A 16,001-nucleotide genomic window follows, 5' to 3' on the forward strand; every position below is an offset into this window, starting at 1 on the left:
CCTCAGGTTTTCGCCTGCAAAATCAGTTCTGTTATACTCACAGACAATATTTTGACAGTTTTGGAAACTTTAGAGTGTTTTCTATCCTAATCTGTCAATTATATGCATATTCTAGCATCTGGGCCTGAGAAATAGTCCGTTTACCTTGGGAACGTTATTTTTCTAAACATAAAAATAGTGCCCCATAGCTTAAAGAGGTTAACTTCCTGACTGATGTCTGGAGTTGCTTCAATATATCCACATATTTTTCCATCCTCATGATGCCATCTATTTTGTGAAGTGCACCAGTCCCTCCTGCAACAAAGCACCCCCACAACATGATGCTGCCACCCTCGTGCTTCACGGTTGGGATGGTGTTCTTTGGCTTGCAAGCCTCCCCCTTTTTCCTGCAAACATAACGATGGTCATTATGACAAAACAGTTATCTTTTTGTTTCATCAGACCAGAGGACATTTCTCCAAAAAGTAGGATCTTTGTCCCCATGTGCAGTTGCAAACCGTAGTGTGCCTTTTTTATGGTGGTTTTGGAGCAGTGGCTTCGTCCTTGCTGAGCGGCCTTTCAGGTTATGTTGATATAGGACTCGTTTTACTGTGGATATAGATACATTTGTACCTGTTTCCTCCAGCATCTTCACAAGGTCCTTTGCTGTTGTTCTGGGATTGATTTGCACTTAACGCACCAAAGTACGTTCATCTCTAGGAGACAGAACGCATCTCCTTCCTGAGCGGTATGACGGCTACGTGGTCACATGGTGTTTATACTTGCGTACTATTGTTTGTACAGATGAACGTGGTACCTTCAGGCGTTTGGAAATTGCTCCCAAGGATGAACCAGACTTGTGGAGGTCTACAATTTCTTTTCTGAGGTCTTGGCTGATTTCTTTTGATTTTCCTGTGATGTCAAGCAAAGAGGCACTGAGTTTGGAGGTAGGCCTTGAAATACATCCACAGGTACACCTCCAATTGACTCAAATTATGTAAATTAGACTTTACGAAGCTTCTAAAGCCATGACATAATTTTCTGGAATTTTCCAAGCTGTTTAAAGGCACAGTCAACTTAGTGTACGTAAACTTCTGACCCACAGGAATTGTGATACAGTGAAATAATCAGTCTGTAAACAATTGTTGGAAAAATTACTTGTGTTATGTACACAGTAGATGTCCTAACCGACTTGCCAAAACTATTGTTTGTTAACAAGACATTTGTGGAGTGGTTGAAAATGAGTTTTAATGACTCCGACCTAAGTGTATGTAAGCTTCCGACTTCAACTGTATATGTGTTCGTTTTGCCCATATTTCATACAGTGTTCATTCAAGCTCTCATCCACAGGCAGACGTATATCCTGTTGTATCCATTAATGAACCTGATAGAATCATCATCATTATGATCGTCCACTTCTCCCCAGCTAGCACCGTGTCAGCCTTATTAGATGAGTCTAAATCTGGCCCTCCATCTCAGTTATCACAGACAGGCCAGGCCTGCTGCTTATTACATGTCTCAGTCCCACTCTCACCCATAGAGGCCAAGTGATTAGTACACCAGAGCAGGGTAATGAGCTTTAGTAGTTTGATACAATTATAACATCCAGATTCGGCTGGAGACGAGCCTCGCTACCCTCCATGTATTAACCAGGTTATCAGTACAGCTGCTTGATAGGCTTTATAGGGTTGTAGAGGGTGATAAGATTAAAAGACGCTAGTTGGTGTCAGAAGTGGGATCCTTTTAGGAAGGCGTTAGGGTTGTGAGGGGTGATATGGGGGCTGTAAGTGGTAGTTTTTGGAAGGCGTTAGGGTTGTGAAGGGTGATAGTGTGGTAGAGGTGTGAGAGGATAAAGAAGGGTTCTAAAGTTGAAGCAGATAGTGGGTCTAGATTTGTGTAGGGCAATATAAGGTCATGACTGTTTTTGCTGTCAGAAGTGGGATCCTTGCTGTCGGAGCATGGGATTATGGGAAGGGATTTGGGGTTCTAAGGTCATATGATTAGCATGCTTAACAGTACATGGTTGCTTATGGGGTTGGGTCGACTGTTTCTTGGCCAGTTTCTTGTGTTTCAGGCTATACAACATGAGCAGAGCCTTGACCAATGACCGGCAAGGTCAGAGGGCCCAGGGCAAGTCCTACTCTCAGGGTCACAGAGGTTTCCTGATAAAACTCCATAATCGCCTCTAATCTCCCTCGCTCCTATTGGCATCCTACGCCGGTGGGCATAAACTCCCCTTCCCTCCATCCCCCTCTCCACCACGAACAGTTATAGAGGAATAAGAACCAAAAAGAGGCTTAGGTGGTGGGTGTGGCGCCCCAGTCTTGGTGTGTTTGCATTTTTTTTATATATAATAATTTGAGCATTTTCAGGCCAATTTTTTGCAATTCTCAGATGTTCTCCATGGAGCCGAGATTATACATTTTTGCAGTTTTAAAGTAAATGTACTGCAATTCTATACATTTAGCCATGGAGCTGAGAGAAACTGTTGCTGTTTTAAAGATAATTTCCTGCAATTCTATGCAATTCTAATGCTGTGTTCTTTTGCTCAAACTTAATAACAAAATAAATCATATTAAATTGATTGTTTTCAATTCCACTGACTGTCTAGCTTTTATTTTGGTGATTGTTAGTTATCAAGATAATATTATAAATAAAGATATAGGTCCATTAGCATTTCACATACTTTATGAGTTTTTTTGTATTCATTTTTTACAGTTTGTACTTAAGCATCCCAACAACAACAAAAATCCCTGACGTCACGTCCCATGTCCAAACCCCATCGACAGGAGGGGAGAAAGGCATAAAAACTGTGTATTGCCCTCTATTCCACCTTAATTACGGAGATTTGGAGGCTGATCGTTGGCTCTGGCCCTCTGATATTTTTATTTGACATACCTGAGCAGAATTGAATGTTTCCAGAACCATGAAGGAGGGAGGAGGAGGAGAGAAGAGGTGGTGATGTGGGTTCTGTTGGTTGGCTGACTGTTCTGTTCACCTTGTGTTATTTATGAACAGTCGGGCAGCAACACATGGGGGGGTTGCTTATTTACTGGCTGCTTCGTTGGAGGCCACCTCTTTGGGCCGAATCAGCCATTTAAATATCCTGTTTGTGGATAGGCTGGCGAAAGAGCCTTTATTATCAGCGCTGTGCTGTTATCATTGGGCTGACTGACACAGGCAGGCCTCCAGACTGGGGTATTGAAATGTGCAGGCAGTATGTACAGACAAATGCAGGGTTCTCAATGAGGCCATATCGGCTGGGTTACAGACCTAGAGTTCCCCCTCCACCACCACCGCCCAATTCAAGCCCTATAAATAAACACCTATTAATCAGCCACCCACAGCAACAACTGACCATGGCTGTAAAAGCTAGTTTGGTCATCTCTCACACATACACTCTCTCCGTCTCTCTCTCTCTCTCGGTCTGTCTCCCATCCCTTCTCTTTCCCCCCCCCTCTTTCTCTACCTCTATTCATCCCATTCTCTCTGTCTTTTACTTAGTCACTCTCCAACTTCTTCCCTAAAGGGGTTGAGCAGGTTCCAGACCTGTATTTCAAGGGAGAGAGAAAAAGAGAAGAATCCCCTGACTTAGCTCATGTTTGGCTGGGACTTTACCAGTTTACCTTGCGACCTGATGTATGGACCGGCCAACAAAGACGTCTTTGTGTGGAGACCTCAAACCTGTAAGGTTCACCGTCATGTAGGGACTTATGCTATCTGAATCATTTCAGGGCCATTTGTTGAAACGGTTTGGTTGGTAATGTAGAATGAGGGGAAAGTATGGTAAAGTCGGGGGTAATTTTGTCTTCAGTTACATTGCGGTGGTAATTTATAAGCCAAATAGTGTCGAATAAACGTGTTTTCTTGTGCAGATTTATCAGAGAACCGCCTCACTATTCTTGACACGTCAAATGAACCTTGATCTTTGTTTCTTTTTGGAATGTTAAAGGCTGAAATATAGGCCTTGCTCTCTGACATCCAGGGACATTCACAGAGTGTACTGTGGTGCTACTAAGAAATAAAATAAAACATTTTTTATAACTTTCCAATAGAACTACTGTGGAGAGGTTGAAACTGACATGTGGAGGACTGCAATTAGTCAATTAATTACGCTACAATTGTATATGCGCACATGCTAGTGTGTGTGTGTGTGTGTGTGTGTGTGTGTGTGTGTGGCAGCAGCAGCACTAATACTACTCTCTGTACACCTCTATTTGCATCTTTTTTGTTCCTAAGTGCTGTGCTCTCATTAAGCTGCCGTTCTAAGCAGCATGGCACCTGCTTTCAGAGAGAACCAACACCACCCGCTCGTTAGCGCTAACGACAGACAGTGCGCCTGGCAGTCCCAATCTCCGCCCATCCTGACTTGTCAAGCCAAGTGTCCCCACTCGCTGAAATTAGCTACATTTCACAAACAATTTCACAAACTCGTTATGCAGTTAGGTGTTTATTGGTAGATCGCCGACTTTCCCCTGAGCGGCGGATAATACGCACCCGCTAGGTTAAGGAGAGAGGCAGCCCCCATAATAAGCCACAATTACAGAAACTGGAGCCTCGAATCGGTTTATAATTCATTACCATGCTCCTTTAGAGGAGGTTTATAATTCATTACCATGCTCCTTTAGAGGAGGTTTATAAATCATTACCATGCTCCTTTAGAGGTTTATAATTCATTACCATACTCTTTTAGAGGAGGTTTATAAATCATTACCATGCTCCTTTAGAGGAGGTTTATAATTCATTACCATGCTCCTTTAGAGGAGGTTTATAATTCATTACCATGCTCCTTTAGAGGAGGTTTATAAATCATTACCATGCTCCTTTAGAGGAGGTTTATAATTCATTACCATGCTCCTTTAGAGGAGGCTTATAATTCATTACCATGCTCCTTTAGAGGAGGTTTATAATTCATTACCATGCTCCTTTAGAGGAGGTTTATAATTCATTACCATGCTCCTTTAGAGGAGGTTTATAATTCATCACCATGCTCCTTTAGAGGAGGTTTATAATTCATTACCATGCTCCTTTAGAGGAGGTTTATAAATCATTACCATGCTCCTTTAGAGGAGGTTTATAAATCATTACCATGCTCCTTTAGAGGTTTATAATTCATTACCATACTCCTTTAGAGGAGGTTTATAATTCATTACCATACTCCTTTAGAGGAGGTTTATAATTCATTACCATGCTCCTTTAGAGGAGGCTTATAATTCATTACCATACTCCTTTAGAGGAGGCTTATAATTCATTACCATACTCCTTTAGAGGAGGTTTATAATTCATTACCATGCTCCTTTAGAGGAGGCTTATAATTCATTACCATGCTCCTTTAGAGGAGGTTTATAATTCATTACCATACTCCTTTAGAGGAGGTTTATAAATCATTACCATGCTCCTTTAGAGGTTTATAATTCATTACCATACTCCTTTAGAGGAGGTTTATAATTCATTACCATACTCCTTTAGAGGAGGTTTATAATTCATTACCATGCTCCTTTAGAGGAGGCTTATAATTCATTACCATACTCCTTTAGAGGAGGCTTATAATTCATTACCATACTCCTTTAGAGGAGGTTTATAATTCATTACCATGCTCCTTTAGAGGAGGCTTATAATTCATTACCATGCTCCTTTAGAGGTTTATAATTCATTACCATGCTCCTTTAGAGGAGGTTTATAATTCATTACCATGCTCCTTTAGAGGAGGTTTATAATTCATTACCATGCTCCTTTTAGAGGAAGTTTATACGTTGAGTTTTATAAGAGTTTCTGTTTCTTTTTACTTTGTCCATTGAAAATACCTGGGCCCCATCGTTTGTGGTCTCCAACCTTACTTGCTTAACCTCGACCCCATGTTACGACCCTTGACCCTTTGCTTACCTCACCACCTATCCTCCGTCAGCACCAGTATTATTGTTCTAGAGCTAGGCCTTGCTCTGGGATTTTACTTTAACGTCCTCCACTAGTATTGACTCTTATTAATTCCGAGTAGGAGTCAAAAACCCATTTTGTTCCCCTGTGCTTATAATTGAACTTGTTTCAATTTGTGCCTGGCCTCCCCTGACAAACCATGGCTGTGATATATCAGATAACCGCTGTACGCGTTATCTGTTGACGTACAGTTTTAACCTTTTCAGAAGGTTGCCTCTCCCCTCTCTATGAACCGTTCCCCCCTCTCCTCTTCTCCCTGGCCCCCTCCCCAAGTGATGAGTACATACAGTACAGGAAAGAGGAGCGTAACCCCTTCTTCAGAGTAATCTAATGTAAATGTTTAGGTTTTGATTCCATAACAATTCAATAAAGAGAGTTGTGGTGCTGCCCGTGCCGTGGCTGGTTGGAATATGAGGGGGAAAGGAGGTCTGAGCCTGCCCTGTGCAGACAGAGTGTAGAGTGAATAGGCTGAGCTATGTGTGTGACTTTGCGGTGAACTTGCCGTTTACATCTGTGGGCTTTCTCTGGGGCTGTTAGCTTTGGCCCGTTGGTTTGCTCACAGATACAGGGCCGTAAATCACACACTGTAAAACAGGGAATGCAGGACGGGGGTGCAGGAGTGTACTGCTTTTAGGGTCTGGTACAGGAAGAGGGGGTGTGTAGGCCTACATGTGTGTACATGTATGTGTCTATGTACATGTGTGTACATGCTTTATGTGTGTCAGTTGGTTGACCAGGAATACATCTTACATGCATTCCTTGAAAGTGTAAATGTAACTATAGTGTGATGTAAAGGCTGATGTCATGACACCTGACTACCTCTGCAGGTTGTGCAGGGCTTTACGCTGACCTTTTTTACAAGGAGCCTAAGTTGAAAAATGTAGGAGCACGTAAAGAAATTTAGGACCACAATGAAAATGTGAAGTCCAGGTCGCACGGCAAAAATATTTAGGCACATGTGCGTGTAAAATGTTCACACTGGAGAGCTCTGTTGTGGTTATTTACATCGCGACGATGTCTTGTCACACACAGGTCAGAGGTCAACGAGACGATTATTTATAATCACACCTATGCAGTATCACCAAGCACATAACTTAGTCGCTACTATTCTGAGCATTAGTGTTCCTATCCTTCTGTGGTGTTGGTTGGGGTTGTTACTTTTAATAGGCTGTGATTTGATGATTGATCGTGGAACCTTCCAAGGTTATGAAGGTTTTATGAACTCTGCCTTTGGGCTGAACTTCCCGCTTCACTCTCTGCAGCCCCTTTGGGCAGCTTCCTGTCTGGCTCTTCAGAGACGTCTTCAGAGACCCCAAAACACCCTTTACTGTCTGAGGATAGAGTGTCAGGAACCAGATTGCCTTACTTCACTGTTCGCTCCCAATCTGTTTAAGTGCGCAAAGGGGGCTGCTCTCCCGAACCTGAAAGTTCAACTGTGACATGACTTTATGCATGGCAGCTAGAGTTCAAAGAATAGGTATGATCTGCACTACACATAGGAGGCCACTGGCAGATCTTTGGGGTGTAATAAATAGCTTGGAAGATGATTTATCACATGTCAGGGAGAAGCAGTGAAATAGTGCAATGCTTCTCCAGCCACACTGCCATTTTAATTGCTTCCGAGCCTTTTCAATGGGGCTCAGGATATGTGATGGGGCCAATAAAACACAAAGCTGCGACGAGAGCTAGACAGAAAGAGGTGGGTTGGGGGGAATGTACATTTGAATATTGTCTGAACTTGACTTTTCCTCGGCTGCTTGGCGAGTCATTATTCGTTGTGCTTTGGAACAGCACTGTGAGCCTAGGCAAAGTGGCTGTCTGTCTGTCGGCCTGGAAAGTGAAGCATGTGAATGAAACAGCTGGACGCTGCTGGACTAGCTTAGCCAGTTAGCCTAGCTATCACAGACCGATGCACTGTTTTAGTGGGGCAGTTCACTTAGCCTCTTAGTTGAACTCTCTCTGGGCACTGTGCACCGTATAGGAGCCTTCTGATGACAGAGAGGTTTCTAGGGCTGGCTGGGGCTTTGTTGCTACTATGATTATTGTTATTTCAGTGCCATTGTAAGGTGATCCGGTGTGTATATCACTGTGTCAGTGGGATCTTATCGCACCGGCAGCTTTTTGTTTGATTCAGCACAAGTTTCCTGGACAGGGATCAAAGGAGTGCACCTCAAAGAGCTTATCTCTGTATATCTCAATCAATCTTTCTTTCTCTCCTTCTCTCTCGCTCACTCTCTAATTCACTGTCACTGTCATCCTCCCAAAATCCAAAGTAAACAGCCATAAGCATGTGGGAAACTATCTGGAAGCTTCTTCAGTATCTCACTATGTTGTCTCTGTTCTGTTGATGAATGCCTTGCTCGACAGTTTGATGACATCAACGTTAATGTCTTTCTGTCTTCTCCCACTGCATAGGTTTGGTCCAGGACTGGTCATCTACTGGCATGGTTTCATTGGTGAGCTGGACAGCCAGAGAGACAGAGGCATACTGCTCAAAGACTGCTTCCCGTCTGACATTGTGACCCTCTGCCACGGGACCAGCCCCGCCACGACTGACTCACTGACTGGCTGACACTGGCCTGAGCAAGGGGAGGGAGAGGAGAGGGCAGGGGGAGTGGTGGGGTTAAGGAAGGGTATCGCAGAGGTGGATACGTGGATCCGGAAGCAATTTAGCTTTCCTGCGGCGCGAGACTACTGGCAAATATCTGCTCTGAACTCTAGATGAACCTCCCTCCATCCCCTCCTCTCCCATTCTCTCTCTTTGTCAGCCAGCCAGCCAGGGTCAGGCTCATACCTTGGTGCGAAAACAAGGCTGGTTTGTCCTGGTGCTGGTCAGCCTGTGGCCCCCACCGTGGCCCCGGAGGCCCCTGGAAGAACAGAACAGGACATGAGAACAGGACATGCCCTTATCACACAGTGGGCCCTGGCCCTCGTCACTCGTTCCTCTGCTCTCCATAGGCAGATAAGGGAGGTGGGGTTTGGTGGAAATGGGGGTGAGGGAGGATGTCTATCTACCTTCTACATCACTCACTGCCCTCTGTCACTCTGTAGGGGGCAAACAGATCCCTTCTGATTGGCTTGGGACTTTTCTCTGACCTCATGCCCTCTGGTATTGAGGATGTTGTCTTTGTTATGATATGTCACGTTAATAGGAAAACATTGTCCTGGTCAAACAGGTTTATAAATCTAAACATTTGTATCTGTGTCTTTTATGTCTATCTGTCTTAAATATTTAGCTATTGACTTATGGACTTTAGGTTCAGTCCTGTTTGTAATTGCAACCATATGGAATGCACTCATCACTGTAATTATTTAAGATGAATTATGAAATGTTATTATCCAAGTTTACGAACAGGCACTCGCACAAAGCACAGTACGATATGTCCTGTGCGAGACACAAGTACAAGTTCACAGATGGTCTTAGAGCCACAGCAGCGTAGTGTAGACTTCTATGTACATACCTGATGTCCATGTGGTCTCCCCAGCAGTCGTCTGTTGCTCATCTTTCCATCCTTAGATAGATCCTTTTATGAGCAGCTCTTAATGGAAGAAACACAGCTGAGCCTGGAGCAGTGGCATGAGCAGCGTGAAGTTGAATGATGTTTTTAAAGGCATATACAGTGCTTTCAGAAAGCATTTATACCCCTTGACTTATTCCACATTTTGTTGTTACAGCCTGAATGAAAAATGTATTAAATGTTTTTTTCCCACCCATCTACACAAAATACTCATAAATGGCAAAGTGAAAAGGTTTTAAATTTTTTTTTGCAAATGTATTAAAAATCAAATAAATATCTCATTTACGTAAGTATTCACACCCCTGAGTCAATACTTTGTAGAAGCTCCTTAGGCGGTGACACTGTTAGGATAGGCTACCATTTGTCCCATCGCTCATTTAACTGGACCCAATTCACAGCAGCCTAGTAAATGGATAAGCTATTTCAAGTATTTTGCCCTATCCGGTCCGAAGCGTAGTTTAAAGGTAGAACAGACGGTTCACCTTTTCCATTGACGTTTGTAGGCTACATCTGTATATTGTCAATGTCAAATTTCTCAAGAAGACTATTTCATTTAGAAACATAATACATATATCATAAATTCTTCACTTTTTATGGCCATGATGAGAAAATATTCCCTAAGTAGCCATACAAGAAATTACCATGCTCATCTCTCATTAATTGGGCCTATTAGATATGCTATTATAATTTCAAACTTTCGCTCTCTGAAAGGAAACGCGGTTTCTAACATACAGTAGAATTTAACAGGTGAACAGACAGTAGATATTTTACATGGATGTGTGTAAGCTACCACTGTAAGTATAGCCTACTGTAGTAAAAAAAAAAAAATCAGAGTAGAATTCGCAGGCGGTGCAGGATATTTAGGTTAGGAAAAAAGTAAATGCAAAATGAATTCAATCTGTTTACAGTGCAGGTCCACAACAACTTGCTATTGTTTTTGTCTTTCAGAAACGGTCAGATAGAGTACAGCAAATGTCACTGCAAAAGAAAACATTCTGCCAACACCTCCAAAGATATTTGATCAAGTTCGCCAATGCTATTTCCTTTAGATAGCCTACTGTCTTGGCCTAATTCCAATACTTCCATAGTATACAGCAAATAAGGGTGTTACTGTCACCATTAATGGTGGATGTTTTTCAGGCGGTTGCTTGTTCACGCACGCACAGTTTTACGACAGGTCTGATTTATAGCTGGAAATATGCGTATGTATGGTGTGCGCCAAGTTTATAAATCTCTATTTTTGTGTGTGCACAGTCTTTTCAGAAATGGCACAAGCAGATATTTGGTGTAAAATCTACACAATGGTTATAGATGAGGCCCCAGAGGAGCAGGGTAAGCTTGAGATCAAGCTCTCTTTCTCTTCTCCCCTTCTAATCACCCCCAGACCAGTCCTGACCTGATACCCACTATATACTGTCCACCCTCAACAACACCCTCTGAAAAATTGGTCACTGCTCTGACAGACAACGGCCATACCATCATCATGGGAGATTTTAATACCAAACACAGAGTTAAAATCAAACACCACAAACCACTCGGGAAGAGTACTAGGGGACATCCTCGACACAGATATCAATCAAATTTCAATCCAATGTATTTATAAAGCCCTTTTTACATCAGCCGATGACACAAAGTGCTATATAGAAACCCAGCCTAAAACCCCAAACAGCAAGCAATGCAGATGTAGAAGCACCATGCACATATACTATACTATGCACACATACACACACCCAGTATAGCAGTGGGGCAGTCACCCACTCCTGTACTCCTATACTTGTGTGTGTATGTGTGCATGCTCGTACATAGCCTTGCAGGGGCTACAGCATGGTAGTATAGTGTATGTCTGTGTATCCATCTATGTGTGTGGAGGCAAAAGGGGAGGGGGGGGGGCTTAAATAACAGTAAAGTGTTGCATGATTTGTTAGCCTTAAACCTCTAACCTTTAGCCGGCTTCCATTTAGGGCTAGGTCCCGCCATGAGGAGGCCGGGAGGTTCGTGGCTGTTTTGCTGGGCGGCCATGGCTTCCTCAGTCAGGCCCCCAGCAGCAAGCCCCCTGCTCCAGCCCCGGTACAAAACAACTGTCCCCAAGTGTCCAGTTAAACACAGCCTTATTGCCGGGGCCGTGGAATGCTTAGACATCACTTTACGGCTTCTCTCGGACACAAAAACAAGGTTTTTATAAACAGAGGAGGGAACATTTCAGCGAGCAAAGAATAGTAATATATTTATATATATATTTTTTAAATGGCAGATTCAGTTCCTCTCAGGTTTCAAGCCTTCCTGCCATTGTTTTCCAAGATGGCTGTCACACAAAAGGGGAGCCGGGGTCAACCCCAATAAATTTGTTTTTGCACACAATGCTAAACCAAATAGGGCTTTTTTTAAACCTGCTTCTAAGGCTCTGGGTCGACCCAGAGAGATTTCCATGATGTGAGTGCAAATTTAGAAAAAGGTTCCATCAGGTGATTTTGTGAAAGTTCAATTCTTTATTTTGTGTTTTCCTTGACTGCTGTCTCTTTTTAGATTCATTGTTCTTGTCACAACAATGGGACAGTGAAACCTCCCCAAATATGGATGGTCTGGAGTGGAGGGCTTCCTGGGGCCAAGGGGGACCAGGACTCCCTGTGCTCTGCTCTGTTGGTAATGTGATCCTGGCTCTCAGATAACCTGGAGAAACAGAATCACACCACCTGGCTCCATTCTATAAGCCTGGATGGAGGAGCGAGAACTGTCTTGTTCAAATCAAATTTTATTTGTCACATGCTTTGTAAACATGTGTAGACTAACAGTGAAATGCTTACTTACGAGCCTTTCCCAACAATGCAGAGAGAAAGAAAATGGAGAAATGATAGAAAAGTAATAACACATAATAATAAATACACGAGTAAGGATAACTTGGCTATGTACGCAGGGTACCAGTACCGAGTTCATGTACAGGAGTACGAGGTAACTGAGGACAGTGTCTTCAGAAAGTATTCACACCCTTGACTTTTTCCACTTTTAGTTGTTACAAGGTGGGATTAAAATGGATTTAATTGTCATTTTTTGTCAATGATCTACAAAAAGTACTCTAATGTCAAAGTGGAAGAAGAATTCTAACATTTGTAAAAAAAAAAATAAAAAAAAAAATCCTGAAAATAAAGCACTAATACATCTTCATTACATAAGTATTCAACCCCCTGAGTCAATACATGTTAGAATCACCTTTGGCAGCGATTATAGCTGTGAGTTTTTCTGGGTAAGTCTCTAAGAGCTTTGTACACCTGGATTGTACAATATTTGCATATTATTTTTTATTCTTGTCAAGTTATTTATTGGTCATTGCATAGATGTTCAAGCTGATTTAAGTCAAAACTGCAACTAGGCCATTCAGGAACCTTCAACGTCGTCTTGGTAAGCAATATTTGGCCTTGTGTTTTAGATTATTGTCCTAGTGAAAGGTCAATTTGTCTCCCAGTATCTGTTGGAAAGCAGACTGAACATGGTTTTCCTCTACAATTTTGCCTGTACTTAGCTGTATTCCGTTTCTTTTTATCTTAAAAAACCTTAGTACTTGCCGATGACAAGTATACCCATAACATGATGCAGCAACCACCATGCTTGAAAATATGAACAGTGGTACTCAGTGATGTGTTGTGTTGGATTTGCCCCAAAAATAAAGTTTTGTTTTCAGGACAAAAAGTTTGTTTCTTTGCCACATTATTTGCAGTATTACTTAAGTGCCTTGTTGCAAACAGGAGGAATGTTTTGGAATATTTTTATTCTGTACAGGCTTCCTTTTCACTCTGTCATTTAGGTTAGTATTGTGGAGTAACTACAATGTTGTTGATTCATCCTCAGTTTTCTCCTATCACAACCATTAAACTATGTAACTGTTTTAAAGTCGCCATTGGCCTCGATTAAATCCCTGTGCGGTTTCCTTCCTGTCCGGCGACTGAGTTAGGAAGGACGTCTGTATCTTTGTAGTGACTGGGTGTATTGATACATCATCCAGTGTAATTAGTAACTTCACCATGCTCAAAGGGATATTCAATGTCTGCTTTTAAAGTGTTTTACTCATCTAACAATAGGTGCCCTTTGCGAGACATTGAAAAGCCTTCCTGGTCTTTGTGGTTGAATCTGTGTTTAAAATTCACTGCTCGACTGAGGGACCTTAGAATTATCTGTATGTGTGGGGTACATAGATTAGGTAGTCATTCAAAAATCATGTTAAACTCTATTAATGAACACAGAGCGAGTCCATGCAACTTATTATTTTACTTGTTAAGCAAATGTATACTCCTGAACTTATTTAGGCTTGCCATAACAAAGGAGTTGAATACTTATTGACTGAAAACATTTCAGCTTTTCATAAATTTCAAAAAATTTCCTAAAACAATTCCACTTTGACATTATGGGGTACTGTGTGTAAGCCAGTGACACACAATCTCAATTTACTCATGTGGAAAAAGTCAGGGGGTGTGAATACTTTCTGAAGGCACTGTAGATATGTACAGTAAATACTATTTACACATCTACATATCTATTATAACTAGGAATAAAGTGACTAGGCAACAAGATAGATAAGAAACAGTAGCAGCAGCATATGTGATGAGTCAAAAAATATTTGTGCAAAAAGGGTCAATGCAGATAGTCCGGGTAGCTATTTGGTTAACTATTTAACTAACTATTTAGCAGTCTTATGGCTTGGGGGTAGAAGCTGTTCAGGCTCCTGTTGTTTCCATACTTGGTGCATCGGTACCTCTTTCCGTGCGGTAGCAGAGAGAACAGTCTATGACTTGGGTGGCTGGAGTCTTTGGTAATTTTTAGGGCACCGCCTGGTATAGAGGTCCTGGATGGCAGGTGTAACGGATGTGAAATGGCTAGCTAGTTAGCGGGTACGCGCCAGTAGCGTTTCAATCAGTTACGTCACTTACTCTGAAACCTATTAGTAGTGTTGCCCCTTGCTCTGCAAGGGCCGTGGCCTTTGTGGAGCGATGGGTAACGATGCTTCGTGGGTGACTGTTGTTGATGTGTGCAGAGGGTCCCTGGTTCGCGCCCGAGGTCGGGGCGAGGGGACGGTTTAAAGTTATACTGTTACATTGATGCTGTTGACCCGGATCACTGGTTGCTGCGGAAAAGGAGGAGGTTGAAAGGGGGGTGAGTGTAACGGATGTGAAATGGCTAGCTAGTTAGCGGGTACGCGCTAGTAGCGTTTCAATCAGTTACGTCACTTACTCTGAAACCTATTAGTAGTGTTGCCCCTTACTCTGCAAGGGCCGTGGCCTTTGTGGAGCGATGGGTAACGATGCTTCGTGGGCGACCGTTGTTGATGTGTGCAGAAGGTCCCTGGTTCGCGCCGAGGTCGGGGCGAGGGGACGGTTTAAAGTTATACTGTTACACAGGGAGCTCGGCCCCAGTGATGTACTGGGCCATATGCACTACCCTCTGTAGCTCCTTGAGGTCAGATTCCAAGCAGTTGCCATACCAAGCGGTGATGCAGCCAGTCAAGATGCTCTCAATGGTGCAGCAGTAGAAATTTTTGAGGATCTGAGGGCCCATGCCAAATCTTTTCAGCCTCCTGAGGGGGAAGAGGCTTTGTTGTGTGTGGACCATGATAGATCCTTAATGAAGTGGACACCGAGAAACTTGAAGCTCTCAACCCGCTCCACTACAGCCCGGGCGATATTGATAAAAGTCACCTTGTCCGAGAGAGATTCACTTGGTTATCAGAACATCACGCCAGGGTAAGCCTACATGAAATACAGTCCTTATTTTAAGCGTTTACAAAATCACCTATGGGAAAAATTATTGGAACCATTTCCCCGTTTGACCGCTAGGTTTCATGGGTATTATGGAACCTCCGCTGTGGGGTTCTATAGGCTGCCTCATCATTGTCAGTGATCAGGCCTACCACAGCTGTGTCATAAGCAAACGTAATAATGGTGTTTGAGTCGTGTGTGGCCACGCAGTTGTGGGTAAACAGGGAGTACAGGAGGGGACTAAGCACGCAGCCCTGAGGGGCCCCCTTGTTGAGGGTCAGGGTGGCGGATGTATTGTTGCCTACCCACACCACCTAGGGGCAGCCCATCAGGAAGTCCAGGATTCAGTTTCAGAGGGAAGTGCTCAGTGCCAGGGTCCTTAGCCTAGTGATGAGCTTGGAGGGCTTACTTCCATTCAGCCACAAGAGCATTAGTGAGATCGGGCACTGATGTTTGGCGATTAGGCCTGGCTCGCAGTCGGCGTTCCAATTCATCCCAAAGGTATTTGATGTGGTTGATGTCAGGGGCCTAGCCCAAACCATGAAAAACAGCCCCAGACCATTATTCCTCCTCCACCAAACTTTACAGTTGGCACTATGCATTCGGGCAGGTAGTATTCTCCTGTCAAACACCAAACCCAGATTTTTCAGTCGGGCTTCCAGATGGTGATGCGTGATTCATCACTCCAGAGAACGCGTTTCCACTGCTCCAGACTCAAATGACGGCGAGCTTTACAACCCTCCAGCCGACGCTTGGCATTGGGCATGTTGATCTTAGGTCTTGTGTGCGGCTGCTCGGCCATGGAAACCCATTTCATGAAGCTCCCAAT

At 43.2% G+C, this 16,001-nt stretch overlaps 1 protein-coding gene across 1 annotated transcript in view; it reads left to right on the forward strand.

Moving 5' to 3' along the window:
* The window catches only part of cdin1 (CDAN1 interacting nuclease 1), a 71,325-nt gene extending 61,604 nt beyond the window's left edge, over nucleotides 1-9,721 (forward strand). The window contains exon 11 of the mRNA XM_039008993.1: nucleotides 8,329-9,721. Within this exon, the coding sequence (XP_038864921.1) occupies nucleotides 8,329-8,485 (157 nt within the window). The 3' untranslated portion in view covers nucleotides 8,486-9,721. The remainder of the gene's footprint in view (nucleotides 1-8,328) is intronic.
* Nucleotides 9,722-16,001: the final 6,280 nt, after the last annotated feature.

The sequence above is a fragment of the Salvelinus namaycush genome, chromosome 15, assembly GCF_016432855.1.
Source record: "Salvelinus namaycush isolate Seneca chromosome 15, SaNama_1.0, whole genome shotgun sequence".
In the NCBI taxonomy this organism is placed as follows: domain Eukaryota; kingdom Metazoa; phylum Chordata; class Actinopteri; order Salmoniformes; family Salmonidae; genus Salvelinus; species Salvelinus namaycush.